Genomic DNA, 14,386 nt, shown 5'->3' with positions numbered 1-14,386 from the left:
CCACAACACACTCAAATCCAATGTAGCAGCTTCTTCCCTCGCCTGCAGAGACCTTGAATCTGGACACGATTTGATGACATCCGCATAATGACTGTGCTGTTTGGAATATTGTGTTTGTGTGGGAACAGAGTGCCAAAGTATTGTGGAGCATAAAAAGGCTTGATATACAGTTAAGCGTGTGTATGTGCATATGTGTACACATGTCATTTGCCGGCTGCTGATTGGTCAGGCCTTTCTGCCATGTAATGCTGCACTCATGGGTGATTGATATAGTCCGGGCAGGGCGGGGTGAACAGGCAAGGCGGGGGATTGATAAGAGAGTGCGGGAAGACGGACAGCATGAGATAGGGCTCTCCTTATTTTCCTCCACCTCACCCTCATTTAATAAATATCTTAACCTTCCGGTAGCTTCGAGCAACCTCCTGAATCACAAAGCTTGTGTAGGGTTGGCTTGCCCATTCAGAACAGCCACACAAACAGTATTCACCTTGTTTTTCCTCTTGATCTGCAGTCAAAAAGCTCCACTCGGAGTATGTTTTCCCCATCATGATGCTGCACTGTATACAGCATGCGTTGGACGGGAAATTATTTGAGACGCATCTCCCAGATCAATACTGCTTCTAAACCTTAACTTTGCCAATAGCTAAGTGTGTATAGAAGGCCTTCTCTTCCATTCTCATTTGAAACCCCTTTGCTCTCTGATTACCCTCCTCTGCTTTTTTTCCGGCTTGCTTTTTGGGGAAGGCATGATATATTAAATTGATGTTTCCCTTCCGTTTTAGTTACTCACACCAGACTTCTCTTTGCTCCTGCATCTGTCAGTGCATCACCGCTTGCTTTCACGCTCTACTTCATCCCATCTTTTTTTCCTGCTGTACTCTCTTGTTCCCTCATTCTGCTGGTGGGACATACTTGATTTTTTTTTTGCCCCATCTACAGTATATTTGGCAACACACCTCTTTTCATGTCCTTGTATGTGTCATTGGATAAAAATGAAAATGCTTCAACATGGCATGTTGTAAGTAGTTTCTATGTGCCTGTAACAAGTTGTTTAATCTCCATCTATACATACAAGTTATTTTTTGACTTCATTATATTTGAGCGTGGCCTATAAGGCTCAATGACAGGAGCAGAATTTTGCCGTTTTAGCCCATCTCTGTACGAGCTATTTAGTAGCTGTAGATTATAGCTTCCAGCTGCTGGCATGGAGTGATGCTCCCACCGTGTTGTTTTGTTGCACATAATTTAGTGATCCAGACCATGTCAACACCCATGCAAAATGAAGTTATCTCATTCGGTTGCTGCCAGTTGAGGGGAGTTGATGTGTCCATGACTGATTTCTCATTCAAATTACTGCAGCCTTGTCCCTGAGACATTGGCAACTAACCTTCAGCACCTCAGCAGAGGTCAGCCTTGTCCCTGAGACATTGGAAACTAACCTTCAGCACCTCAGCAAAGGTTGCGACCCATGTCCATCATCTGAATGCATTGTACAGTATATCCAGAAATATGGCAGTGTGTACCTGTCAGTGTTTGCTCTCTCTACTCAGACTGTTTCTCTCTATTGACATCCAGGGTGCTTTGAGACCAGGCGAGTGCAAAGACTACCGTTTCATGTCCAGTACACAGCTACCACATGAATTCACTTCATGCTGACCTCTCAGATGGTTGATTGCGCAATCTTACAATGTAGCTGTAACTTTAAAAGAATGCCTGAGTCCTCACATGTGCTCACCTCCTACATGGTCTAATTGACCATTTACAATCCAGTGTCTTCAAATCACAAATGTGTCTGCCAAACTATTTGCTCTGATCTTGTGTGACTAAAGCGGGTCTTCCTTGTGCTCAATTCAAAAGAAACTGATGAATAGAATGAAGTTTCTGTGAACTCTCTGAATTTTAATGCTTCCCTCCGCAAAGCATTTTTTGCAGTGTCATACTTGTGAGAGAACTGTGATTTTCAATCCTCACATTTTAAAAGGACATTTTTCTTGATGAAAAATCTTTGTCCAATAGCTCATTCAGTGTTTTGTTTGTCCAAGGGCATAGGAGGTGGTTGCTGGAGAGGAGTGCATGCTTTGCATCCTTAAAAAGAATCTTTAAATATGCAAATGGTTTGGTCGACTAGTACTTGTAAATAAATTATCCTCTTATTCTGAGAATAAAACAACCTTTCTGTTAAAGTTTTATAATGACTGGAGGGTGAATGTCACTCAGTGAATGAATCAGACTCCATAAAAATGTTCAGTTACTGTATTTTTAATTTACTGTTGTCAGGTAGAGGTTGTTAGTTCAATGCCTCATATAAACCATCTAACTTACAACTGTCGAGTTATTTGCAGTTTGTGACCGTGCACGACTGACCAATGGTCAAGCAGAACAATGGAGACGTGCTGTCCTTGACAATTCACTATATTGACGATGATGATTTTCAAATGCAAAATCGGTGCTTGCTCGTTTTATGCATAAACTGTATTTGCTTCTATTAAGTTGCAATTCGTGATTGTACTTTGTAACAGCATATTTATTCAGCTAGCCATTGGTAAAGTAGAACATTTTGGGGGGGTACATTTATTTTTTCATTATCTATCATTTATTATTTAAACATTATCTATCATTTATTATTTAAACATTCATTTTGCACTGAAAATTGTTTACATATTGTTTGTTGAAAAGTAGTGCAATATTTTTTTTTTCCCTAACATGAGGAATAATTGTGATTACAATATTGATAAAAATTATCATGATTATTTTTTCCATAATCGTGCATCTCTATCATATAGAAATCCACAAATCGGTATTCAATACAAAATCTTACCTAAATCTTACAATCAAACAAAGACCAAAGGTGTAAAGTGAAACCAAGGCTGATATACACTATGCTTACCCTTTTAACAACATAATTATTTATAACCTTGCTTTTATAAATATTTTGGAAAATATTTAGTTAGTTACACAGCTTCAATTCACAATCAATTTAACTCCTTTACTGAAGTACATCTCTGTTTCACTTTTCTTCTGGTTTGTATTTTTATAAACATAGATGTTCCTCTCAGTTCATAATGACAGACTCTGGTTGGAAGAGCCTCTGTACACAGTCGGGATTAATAATATTTGCTTTAAACATAAACTGATGTTTTTTTTTTAAAGGTCATAAAGTTAAGAATGTGATTTTATGAATAAATTATTAATTGGTGCATTATAATCTGCGTTATTTATAGTCCTGATAGCCCATTTCTGTAAAATAAAGAAACAAACATGTTATTGATTTATATGTGTCCCCCCCAAACCTCCATGCAGTAATTCATGCCTGGGACTAGGAAACAATTACAAATGTGAGAAATTTTGGTTAAAGATGTCCTTTACTTTATATAATATTCCTATGGCTTTGGGTAATTTTTACATGGGACTTACAACCTAGTTAGTGATCAATAATAACTCTCAAAAAACTATTCTCATAAACTCTTTGTATCTTGATATTATTGATCTTGATTAGTGCCTGGTTATTGGTCTGATGGTATCCAACCAATACATGTAGTTTGATTTGTATTTATTGTTTTTATTAATGTCAAACCATTGTTTCAAAGTGGTTAATTCCTCTTGAACTGTGTTCAGAAGCTCATTTAGATCTTTCCCAGAACAAAGTAGAGTGGTGTCATCAGCAAAAAGTACACCTTTGAGGAACTTTGATACATTACATATATCATTTATGTACAAAATAAATAAAATAAGACTATTGATCCCTGGGAAACTCTGCATATTACATTAGATCTGATCTATATTATATAGATCTGACATAATTTAACTGCACATATTGTTCTCTGTTTACAAGATAGTCAATAAGCCATGATTGTGCATTTCCTCTGATTATATTTCCAATTTTCTTTTCTTTTCATTATAGCATGATCAATTAAATGACAAAATATGTGTTTCAAAAAACAAAACAAAACAACAAAACTCTTTGCCAAGGAGTCGCCTCACCACACCCAGAGCTTTCTGTCCAGCCAGGTTAACCGTAGAAAATAAATATTTAGCATTTAGTAAATAGAAATAATTTTGTTAATCCTAATCCATGTCTTGGTTCTGCCATTTCAAATACTACACCAGTTCGTGTATTTGAAAACAGAAATTTCGGTTTTGATACAAAATCATTACAGCTCTACTTTTGATATTGATTCCGTCAAAACAATCACTGCCATTGCAGTTGACCTATTTGACCTAAATCCATATAGTTTACTCTCATGAAATGACTTAATCTTGTCACTAAGAGCAAATTGTTTTTGATAACGGAGGAAGAAGTGAAATTGGTCTATAATTTTTTAAAGTGTGCTTATCTCTATTTTATATTTTGGAATGACCTTTGCTCTTTTTATCAAGTTGGGAAAGATGCCAGTTTGAAATGATTGATTTACAAATATATGTGAGTGGTTTGGCTATCTACTCAATCTCTCAATATCACAGCAATCAATCAGGATGTTTTATTTCTATTTATTTTCAGCAGTTTTGTATGTTAAAAATACGAATTCTGTTGTCTGTGTTTTTCCATGGGATTTTTTTTCTTCTTTCTTTTAACCTGTCGTGTTCAGCTGGCTGGCCATGCAGAATGGTGCATCTGTATTCCTTTGACCGATTCCGGTCCCGATTCCAGTTCCTCATTTCGAGTCCGGTTCCAAAGGATTCTTGATTCCGATGCTTTTAGGGGGCTGGGTCAAAAATATTTGCATGGTTTAAATAAAGGGTGTCCAAATTATGAACATCCATTTTCTTAGCAGTCCGCAGCATAGACTCAAAGGAACATTTGACTGAAATGTGAAAGTTTTTTTTTTTCCCCCCAATTTCCCCTATATATGTATAATGCGGACTATTGACTTTTGACAATTTTTTGGGTGGAAAATGTGCATTATACATGAAATTATTCATTAATGTTTCAGCTAATAGTTAAATATAGCATTGTTAATATAGTTATTTGGGACTGTTTTATCATGTCAAATGGTTTATATATGCATGCTTTAATTCTACTTCCTGTTTTATGTTTGTAGCCTTTTATTTTGAAGGGTACGCACCGGAACTCAGCATTTTGGCACGAAAAGTAAATTCACACGACACCGGTGAATTAAATTTTTTTTATTTTTTTTAATGAAGGGGACCCAAATGCTATAAAACATTGATTCCTTTCCTTACCCACCGATGAGGCACACAGTTGGTGTTTGTGATACTGTGAAACAAGGTTTATGTAAATTTTCTCCCAATTCATTGTGATGTAAAGTTACTACGGTGAAGTTTTACCTCAGTTTGAAGACTAAATTCAACGCTAAAAACCATCAGTGCGTTTACCTTGTTAGCTGCCTCAATGTTGGCATGGATGTATTTTATTGTTTCACTCACCCAAATGACTGAGAGTTTACTTCACTGAAGTTCCGCGTGGTGTATGCTGAGGCTCGGAGCGGGAGGGAGCACGTCAGACTTCTACACATCGTTAAAGCCATCTTTGCACAATATAATCTTATTCCAAGTGTTGCACTGAGGTGACGGGTCATTAATTTTAACAAAGTTATGACACACGTTTGTTCGCCACCGCCGTTGGGCCCAATCACGTCTTTGTGCGCATTTCGTCATTGGTTTTCGTCACTTCTTCTTCCGGGTCAGCGGACTGTAAGCTTCGAAACTGGGTACCGAAATTTACAAATTTTAACGATTACAGGATAACCGTAACGTTAGTCCCGGTTCCAATCGATTCTCGATGCCCAACCCTAATCTCTGTCCCTTCTCACATCTGTTGCTGCAGGAGCATGACATTGAGACACCTCATGGCGTTCTTCATGTGACAATGAGAGGTGTTCCCAAGGGCAACAGACCCATCATCCTCACCTATCACGACATTGGCCTCAATCGTGAGTCACCTTCATATCAAAACATGGATGTGATCAAACTATTTGAACCTTTAACTGATTTCCATCCTCCACTTGCACATTTCCAGACAAGTCATGCTTCAACACCCTGTTCAACTATGAGGACATGCAGGAGATCACACAGCACTTCGCCGTGGTCCACGTGGATGCACCTGGCCAGCAGGAGGGCGCACCCCCGTTCCCCAGCGGGTGGGTGCCAGAGTCGTTATGCATGTGCTGATAACTGTGATCACATAGATTTTTTATGCAAATCGAGGGGCTGTGCCCTATACATTTACTTGGACAATGGTTGGATTAAGTCAGCTGTGCTTTCATTTACTAATGGAAGTACATGCTATTAGTCTCCAAACTTTCTATATACATTCATGATTAATTCAACCTGCCCTATGAATTCGCTCATAAAGAACTGACCCTAGCAGGTTCACATGCTCATTTGTGATCAGCTGTGTCATCTGTACCCAGCTATCGCTATCCAACTATGGATGAGTTGGCTGAGATGCTGCCCTCTGTGATGACTCATCTTAAGTGAGTACCACCGGATAATGGCTGATTAATAATTGTGTCTACCTTGACTTACAGTCTACAATCTTGCTGTAACTTGTGGTTTCCCTGTAGGGTCAACAGCGTTATCGGGATTGGCGTGGGAGCAGGCGCATACGTTCTCTCCCACTTTGCTGTGAGTCCTCACCTGCACCAGGACATCCATCCACCATGGCTCTTTTCTTTTTCTTTTTTTCTTTTTCTGTTCATTCCTCCAAAATCTCTCAGCCTCTCCCTCTCGTTCGTTATTGCCTATATAAGGCTCTTCCAGGCCACACATTTTTGTTATGCAGAATACCAAGCCTCCCTTCGTTTATCCCACGCAGTGCAGCAGGTTTCCTCAACAATCTGTCAAACTGATGAATCACCCTGGTCGTTTCCTGTTTCTTTTCCCCACCTGAAAGCATTAGAGCTCAAATTAGTGTAAGCTGTGTTAATAAAAACAGAACCCAACCAGAGAAAAAGAGAGAGAGGTGATGAAAGAGAGGGTGGTGGTTAGGGTTAGAAACAACTGGTGTGGGCTTAAGGAACGTCACAGCTGCTCTTGTTTTGTTAAGAATTAATGAGAAATTGATTCTGACATTCATTCGCTTTAACTGACTTGCAATAAAATATTTTGCCCACCAAAGAGTCACAGCATCTGTGGCAGCGCTGCATTTGTATTTTGAGCTTTTTTTCTGCTCGACAGTATTTACCCACAGTAAGATGGACAGATCTTAGCTTTCCCCTGACATTCTCATTATTTTCAGGCAATTTCTGCACTGTGTTCGATGGCAAACAATTGCACTGTGGTAGTTTTATCAGCATTGTGACAGTTATGGTCCAATCAGAAAGTATTAACTCCCAATTTAATTAGTTGTGCTCTACTCGTGATAGTTTTCCCCTCAAAATCTGCAATCAATATTTGTTTTTGTTTTTTTTCAAAACGTAGAGCGTTGCAAATGCTATTTTGGAGTTAACTGAAATATGTGGGCATTCTGAAATGTATATGTCAGAAAAGAGGAGAGGACGGTGAAAAATTGGCTATCACATATGCCTCTGTCGAGTTTCCAGGTTTGAATGTTAGTTCCAGCATAAATATTCTTCCTGTGCTTGCACGGGTTTTCTCTGGGTACTCCAGCTTCCTCCCACATTCCAAAAACATGTGAAGAGCATGCATGTGAATGGTTGTTTATCTATAGTAGTGTTGCACAAAATACCGTACCAAGGCATTTGGACGTCAAAAATAGTATTTTCTTATCAATATTATTATTATTTTAAAGTACCGGTAGTTCAAATAAGAAAAAAACAACTTGCGCATCAGCGCTCAATTCATACACTACCCAAAAAGCTGACAGTCAGCCAAAGACTTTATGTCTTTTGAGAAGTTGTGAGCGCCCAACTGTGTGGGAGCTGGGAGAATGAAATGGCTTCAAACTGCCGACTAGCTCCTGCTTCCTGCAAACGTGTTAGGGCGCATGAGCCGGGATGTAACCTCAGAGTCCGTAGTTCTGTTGTATAATATAATAGCTGATATTTAGCTCTAACCATTTTGCATGGTTGTGTTGATATTAACCAAAATTAGATTTTATAAAACGATTAAGCTTTTGTGTTCAGGTAAAATACCCTTAGTGGTGCCAGGTATTATAATGAAGAAACTGAAGAAACAAGGGTGGTATAATATTTGTTTTTCATGACTGTCTATATCCCCCGTGGCCCGAACCAGGATAGGCAGAGTTGAAAATGGATGGATGGATGTATATATCATTCAAATACTGTATATAGATATACAATTTTATATACATACAAACACATATTTGTCCAGCTCACCCGCGACCCGTATGAGGACAAGCGTTATAGAAAATAGTACAGTTACATAGGTACAATTCTGTGCAGTTGTACTCCACTGCCAACAACAGGCACAATAATACACATAATGGTAAACTGATAGCTCTTTGACTGTGTCAACTGAGTGATTGTGTACGGTGTTCAATTGAAATAATGTTGGCATTGTTCCAAAATAACCTGCACCTTCACTTTTGCATGCTGATTTATCATAGCTGCTTTGAAAACCCACAATTGTCTCAGTCATGGTCAGCCTCAACTGCACTCAGGGCGCTGCATGTTTCACAAGAGCATGCACCCAACAGATGAGACAGCATCCTTGTTTGTCCAAATAAATCCTCCCCCTTGCTATCAGCTCTGATATTGGTTCCTCCCTTTGCAGCTGAACAATCCCACGCTGGTGGAGGGGCTGGTGCTCATCAATATCGACCCATGTGCTGAAGGTTGGATCGACTGGGCAGCTTCAAAAGTCAGTATGACTGTGGTACCCTTTGCAACATTTGAATTATTTACCGGCCAACCTCTGTGCTCTGCTGTCTTTGAACACCATTTAATTGTTGCTTGCTAGTTTCTACTTTTATGTTTTAAGAGGTAAATGGTATTTATGCTTTTACTGTTTCATTTATTTTGGTTTTAAGTCAGGCCTCTAATGTTTCGTCATTTGAAATTGTCACCTTGAAAGCGACAACTTCTCAATATAAGTAGGAGCCTCTGTCTTTTTGTTAAATGGCTTGCTTCTTCTGGTCCTCAGTTGTCTGGATGGACGAGTAACCTGGTTGATATTGTCATGGCTCATCATTTCAGCAGTGTGAGTTTTTGCATTAATTACCTCATTTATTCTTCTTCTGCAGTTGATGGTGTTCCTCTGTTAGTCAATTAATAGGGCAGAGTCTTGAAATGGCTGTCTTGGAATATATCTAATCTAATTTGACTGAGGTCATTCCATTAAATACCACACATTTAGGTTTTTTTTTTTTTTTTTTTTTTTCTAATGCTATGTGTATGACCTACTTTCCTAAATTTCCCAGGACAATTTCACTTCATCTTGCTGATAGACACTTATTCTTTCTGTCCTCTGATTACCTGTGTGGAAGCTTGACAATTATGTATGCCCTCTATCATTCTTTGCTGAAGCTACTCTACAGCATCACTTAGTTTTGACATGTCTGCAATCAATGTACTCTGTTACCTAGGATGAGCTAACAGAGAACCAGGAGCTGATCCAGACTTACCGGTTACATATCGCCCAAGACATCAATCAAGACAACTTGGCCCTCTTCTGTGGCTCCTACCAATAGTATGATGCACCATGTTATTTTAGGTGTCACACAACTGTTTTTGTAAGCCCACTAACTTTCCCTCATTTATGTTCAACAGTCGCCAGGACCTGGACATCGAACGGCCCATCGTAGGTTTGAATGAGCACACCGTCAACACACTAACGTAAGCCTTCATGGCTGCTGTTACGATTTTATTTGAATCAGGGAATTTTATCCTGAGTAGATTACATCTTTGTCCTTTCCAGGTGCCCAGCTTTGCTGGTGGTTGGTGACACATCACCTGCTGTGGACGCTGTGGTAAATTACACAACATCTTGGTTACCAAGCTCAAGGCTTTGCCAAAGTAGTACTTTATTATTATTTTTGAATTATTAAGTTTAGCAATAAGTCCAAATGTGCTTTTCAGGTGGAGTGCAATTCCAGGTTAAATCCAACAAAGACCACTCTGCTGAAGGTGAAACATTTTTTTATTTTTTATTTTTTTTTCTTCACAATTTATTTACTTTTTCCACAGTGAGAACAAGTAACAATTAACAATACAGTGGAACCTAAAAAGGTGGGGGAAAAAATCTGTTGTGGGGTGATTGTTGACCATTAATTTGTTTGAATTTTGAAAATCATTCAAACGAATACATTCCAGGGTCAAATTGTCGGTAACATTTTTGCTGCCATACAACAGCTTAAAATTAATTTCTAGACGTACGTAATACAATGTGTTCTGACTAGTGACAGATCATGGGAAGCAAGCCACGTGAATGTAAAACTGAATGAACCCCCCCCCAAAAAAAAAATAAAGTACAAGGCTTCGGTTTTCACCAGCGTCCGTCATTTTGAGTTCACAATTGACACGCAATGAACTAGTTTACGCTGTGGCATAGGAATGTGTCGTCATGTGGCATAACAAGGCATGCTCAATTACTACCGTACTTCGCTGTTTTGTACTTGTTTTATATTAGACATGTTTTTGACACAAATATTTATTGTAATCATGACTTTTAAGCATTCCTGAGTCCCTTGCAAGGCAGATACATTGTCAAGGGAAACTGAAATCTAAGTTATTACGTGTGAATGCTGAAGAGCATTCACACGTATTATTCTGCACCCAAATCAGTCTTGAACTTATTATTCAAAAAATTTGACCTCGTTCTACTCCTTCCACATTTCTCAACCTCACCTCAATTACCATATCTTAAACTATTTTCCACATTCCTAAAATCCCTACTTTTCCCACAGTTCCACATTGAAAATAATCACATTGAAATAAATGTATATTTCCAAATTTTACTCACGCAGTACTTCCATATTTCACAACTTATTCAACTGATTAAAATCATTCCAACTTCAACCTGACATATTTATGTCCTCCTTCCACATTTCTTGCCTGATTAAAACCATTCCAACTTAAAGTCTCACCTTCTACATTTCAACAATTCAATTAATTACACAGCATTTCAAGTTCAGCTTCAGCTCTTCAGCATTCACACGTAATTTGTCCAGAATTTGCCATCTGCAGTTATTACCGGTATTTGTACTGCGTTAGCATAGGTTGGTGATATGACTTGCACACAAACTCAGGTTATGCTGCAGCTGAGGGAACAGAACTCTGTCATAAAAAGGGGATCCTTTTTGTCTATTAATTGTTTCTGACAATTGCTTGGTATTGATAGTTGTTGTTGTTGACCCAAACCGACTGCATTTCTCAACTCTCGTAGATGGCTGATTGTGGAGGCTTGCCCCAGGTTGTGCAGGTAGCATTTTGGCTTCTTCAAACACATCCATGTCGTATCATCATTTGGGCTTCTAACTTCTCTCACTTTATCTACTGACAGCCAGGGAAACTTGCTGAGGCCTTCAAGTACTTTGTCCAGGGAATGGGCTACAGTAAGTATGCATGTCTTTCATTTTATGTAAAACATCTTGCGACTTAAAAACAAAATGGTTCAAACTAGGAAAAATTAAGTTCAACACCTCTGACTTACGTACATGTGGTCACAGTGGAGTTCAGTGCACTTCCTGTTGACATGAATGTAATGTCTTATGTACCTTAGAATAGGATTGTTGTCACTCTTGCGGCTTGTAAATTCTTGCGCAACAGGCCTGATAATGTATTTTGCACTCTGGCCAATTTTTCTTTTCTGTCAGCCTGGTCACAAACGGCCAGGTTTTGCTGCCTGCACACCAACAGACGCTAATGCGGTTTCCCCTCTGCTCTCTACAGTGTTCGGTAGAACTGGTAACTCTCAGTAGGTGAGGTGTGAGGATGACTGAAATGATGTGGATGCTCGAAGTGCTGAGCAGTATTCCATGTCTTGTTCAACACAAAAAAATACTCTTTGGGTTTTGTTTGGTGTGCCTTCCTTTTCTATCAAAACTGTCTCTCCTTGCAGTGCAATTTTGAACAGGCCAAGTTTTCATCTGTACAAATTAAACAAATCTACATGCTAGTATGCATTCTGAACAATCCAAGTTCAGAGTACTGAAACTATGTGAAAGCACTCAGTCATTTGGAACACAGTAGGCGGTCAACCACGCTGAATATTCAGCTGTTCCCTCTGAGTGAGACACTAATTGTTTTGCCAACTGTCCCATACACTCACTGGAGACTTCTTGACTTGAGATGCGCTTCTAATATTTTGCCCCTCTCATAAAGTACCCATTAATACTCTTACAATACTCTTTCTGTTCTTGTATTAGATTCCATTCATGAAAGTGTGCAAAAAAATAATTGAGTGTATATTGTTGATTGGCATGGGGAAAAAGGGTTCCTGCAAATAAATTCACTTGCTTTCTTGATCGAGTGCTTGCTCATGTGTGAAGCTGCTTAGGATCCTACTGTTTACAGATACCATCTGTAGTTCAGTTTCAATGCACATTTTACAGAATAGGCAAGGCACATTTATTTGTATAGCACATTTCATACATGCATACATTTTAACCTGGACTTAAAAATATTTACACTTGGGGATGACTTCTTCTGTTGGCAACTGATCCCATTTGTGTGCAGCATCACAACTAAATTCTGCTTCACCATGTTAGGTTTAAACACTTTGCTTCTTTATCTGACCTGAGTCTGCAGATCTCAGAGCCCTACTAGCATTTCTTTAATGTATTCAGGATCCAAACAATTCAGTGATTTACAGGCCAGTGGCAGAACTTTAAAGTTCTGCCACTGGCTCCCAGTCAGCTATAAAGCTGACTGGGAGCCAGTGTAAAAACGTGAGAATTGGAGTAATAGGCTCTGATTAGGCCTGTCACGATAATTATTCAATCGACTTATCGTTCAATATATAAAATGGACATTTTTCTGGACTCGATAAATTCAAATTTTTGTGGTAACACAAGATGACGGTGTGTTGGACTGCTCCACTACAAAGTGGCCTGCTATTAATGGCTAGCCTAGTACGTACTAGCTGCTAGTGGGCTAGATATTTTATTTATTGTTCTACATTTCAATTCCAATGTTCTGTGTTCTTTAGAATTAAAAGTAAATTGTTCTTAAAAAGGATGTACTTGAATTATTATGCTCTAATAACATCAGTGCCATAAAAAAAACAATACAATCTTTTATCGTGATATTCTATGGGGCAAATATATCGTCCTAAAACATTTTCTATCGTATCGGGCCTAGCTCTGACCTCTTTGTTCTGGTCAGAACAGCTGATTATTACTCTTTTGGGGGAGTCCAGTCAGAAGACCATTAAAATAGTCAAGTCTACTTGGAGATACAAGCATGCATGAGCTTCTCCTGATCTGCTTGGAACATGCAACCCTTCACTCTGGATATGTTCTTCAGCGGGTAGAAGGCTGTTTTGGTGATTGATTTGATATGACTGCTCAATGTCAGATCAGTACACCAAGGTTATATAGTAATAGGAGTATAGTAAGTGTATCAACACCAATACAGCTATACATGTTCAGAACTTCAGAATGTACAATGTAGATGTTTTGAAGGTGATCTTTATATATGTAAAAAACAAAAAAAGACTGCTTTTTTTCTACTTAGATTCTACGAGATTTGCTGTACATTTGGAACTGCATTTTTGTAATCATAACAAATCACGCTAAACATGTGGAGGCATGTTTAATATTAGGTATGAACTTGTGTTTGCGTCATTTAGGACAAATATGAGCTTCTAATTCTGCTCATGTATTCCAAAATCCCCCTGACTGCGAAAGAGGCACCCTTTGGTGCTTTGCTTGAAATGCCATTGAGTCCTCCTGTTGAGCAAATGCCACTGTAGGATTAGCTGAGATTAAAACGAGTGTTTTCAACCTGAGAAAGTAGGGAAAATAAATCTTAACACCTCAGCATGCTTCTGAAAGCTACTTTCCCCTCATTAACACAATGCCACTGTGGGAAATGCTACAAGGCGGAATGTAGGCTGAGGAAAACTCTAATTAGCACTTATATTGTGATTTATTTTTGTGTCCAATACTCTGAGTCACAAATATGCTAAAAGGTGGACTGAAACAAGAAAACCATTCCAACCTTTCTTCCTTTTTTTTTTCCTTTTTCTATCTATCTTTCTTTCTGTAATCATCGCCTACAGTTCCCTATGTCCTTCTCAGTCACCTGAGCAACGAATCAGGTACCAGGGTCTTAAAAAGCTGCCCGACTAGAAAGCTTTGAAGCCATATGGCCTCAGAACACCCCATGGTGGTTGAATGGCATGCAGGATACAGTGGGAGGAAAAAGTATGTGAACCCTTTTAAATTTCTTGAATTTCAGCATAAATTGGTCATCAAATGTAGTCTGAGTTTCCTCTACATTACATAAATAAACAAACCATACCACACAAACAATTGTTTACATATCTTTGTTAAAAATACCAA

The 14,386-nt window shown here is 38.6% G+C and overlaps 1 protein-coding gene across 4 annotated transcripts in view; it reads left to right on the top strand.

The window, feature by feature from the left end:
• The window catches only part of ndrg3a (ndrg family member 3a), a 55,751-nt gene that overhangs the window by 39,216 nt on the left and 2,149 nt on the right, over positions 1-14,386 (top strand). For 3 of the 4 annotated variants that reach the window (XM_061784573.1, XM_061784574.1, XM_061784576.1), the window contains 13 exons: positions 5,786-5,891; positions 5,978-6,098; positions 6,372-6,434; positions 6,525-6,585; positions 8,656-8,742; positions 9,025-9,081; positions 9,467-9,570; positions 9,651-9,716; positions 9,799-9,850; positions 9,960-10,007; positions 11,266-11,301; positions 11,383-11,434; positions 14,104-14,142. In XM_061784573.1, the coding sequence (XP_061640557.1) occupies positions 5,786-5,891; positions 5,978-6,098; positions 6,372-6,434; positions 6,525-6,585; positions 8,656-8,742; positions 9,025-9,081; positions 9,467-9,570; positions 9,651-9,716; positions 9,799-9,850; positions 9,960-10,007; positions 11,266-11,301; positions 11,383-11,434; positions 14,104-14,142 (892 nt within the window). The remainder of the gene's footprint in view (positions 1-5,785; positions 5,892-5,977; positions 6,099-6,371; positions 6,435-6,524; positions 6,586-8,655; positions 8,743-9,024; positions 9,082-9,466; positions 9,571-9,650; positions 9,717-9,798; positions 9,851-9,959; positions 10,008-11,265; positions 11,302-11,382; positions 11,435-14,103; positions 14,143-14,386) is intronic. The other variant, XM_061784575.1, reaches the window with a different exon arrangement.

This window comes from Phyllopteryx taeniolatus, chromosome 9 (genome assembly GCF_024500385.1).
Source record: "Phyllopteryx taeniolatus isolate TA_2022b chromosome 9, UOR_Ptae_1.2, whole genome shotgun sequence".
Taxonomy (NCBI): domain Eukaryota; kingdom Metazoa; phylum Chordata; class Actinopteri; order Syngnathiformes; family Syngnathidae; genus Phyllopteryx; species Phyllopteryx taeniolatus.
This window is presented reverse-complemented; position numbering and strand designations above follow the sequence as displayed.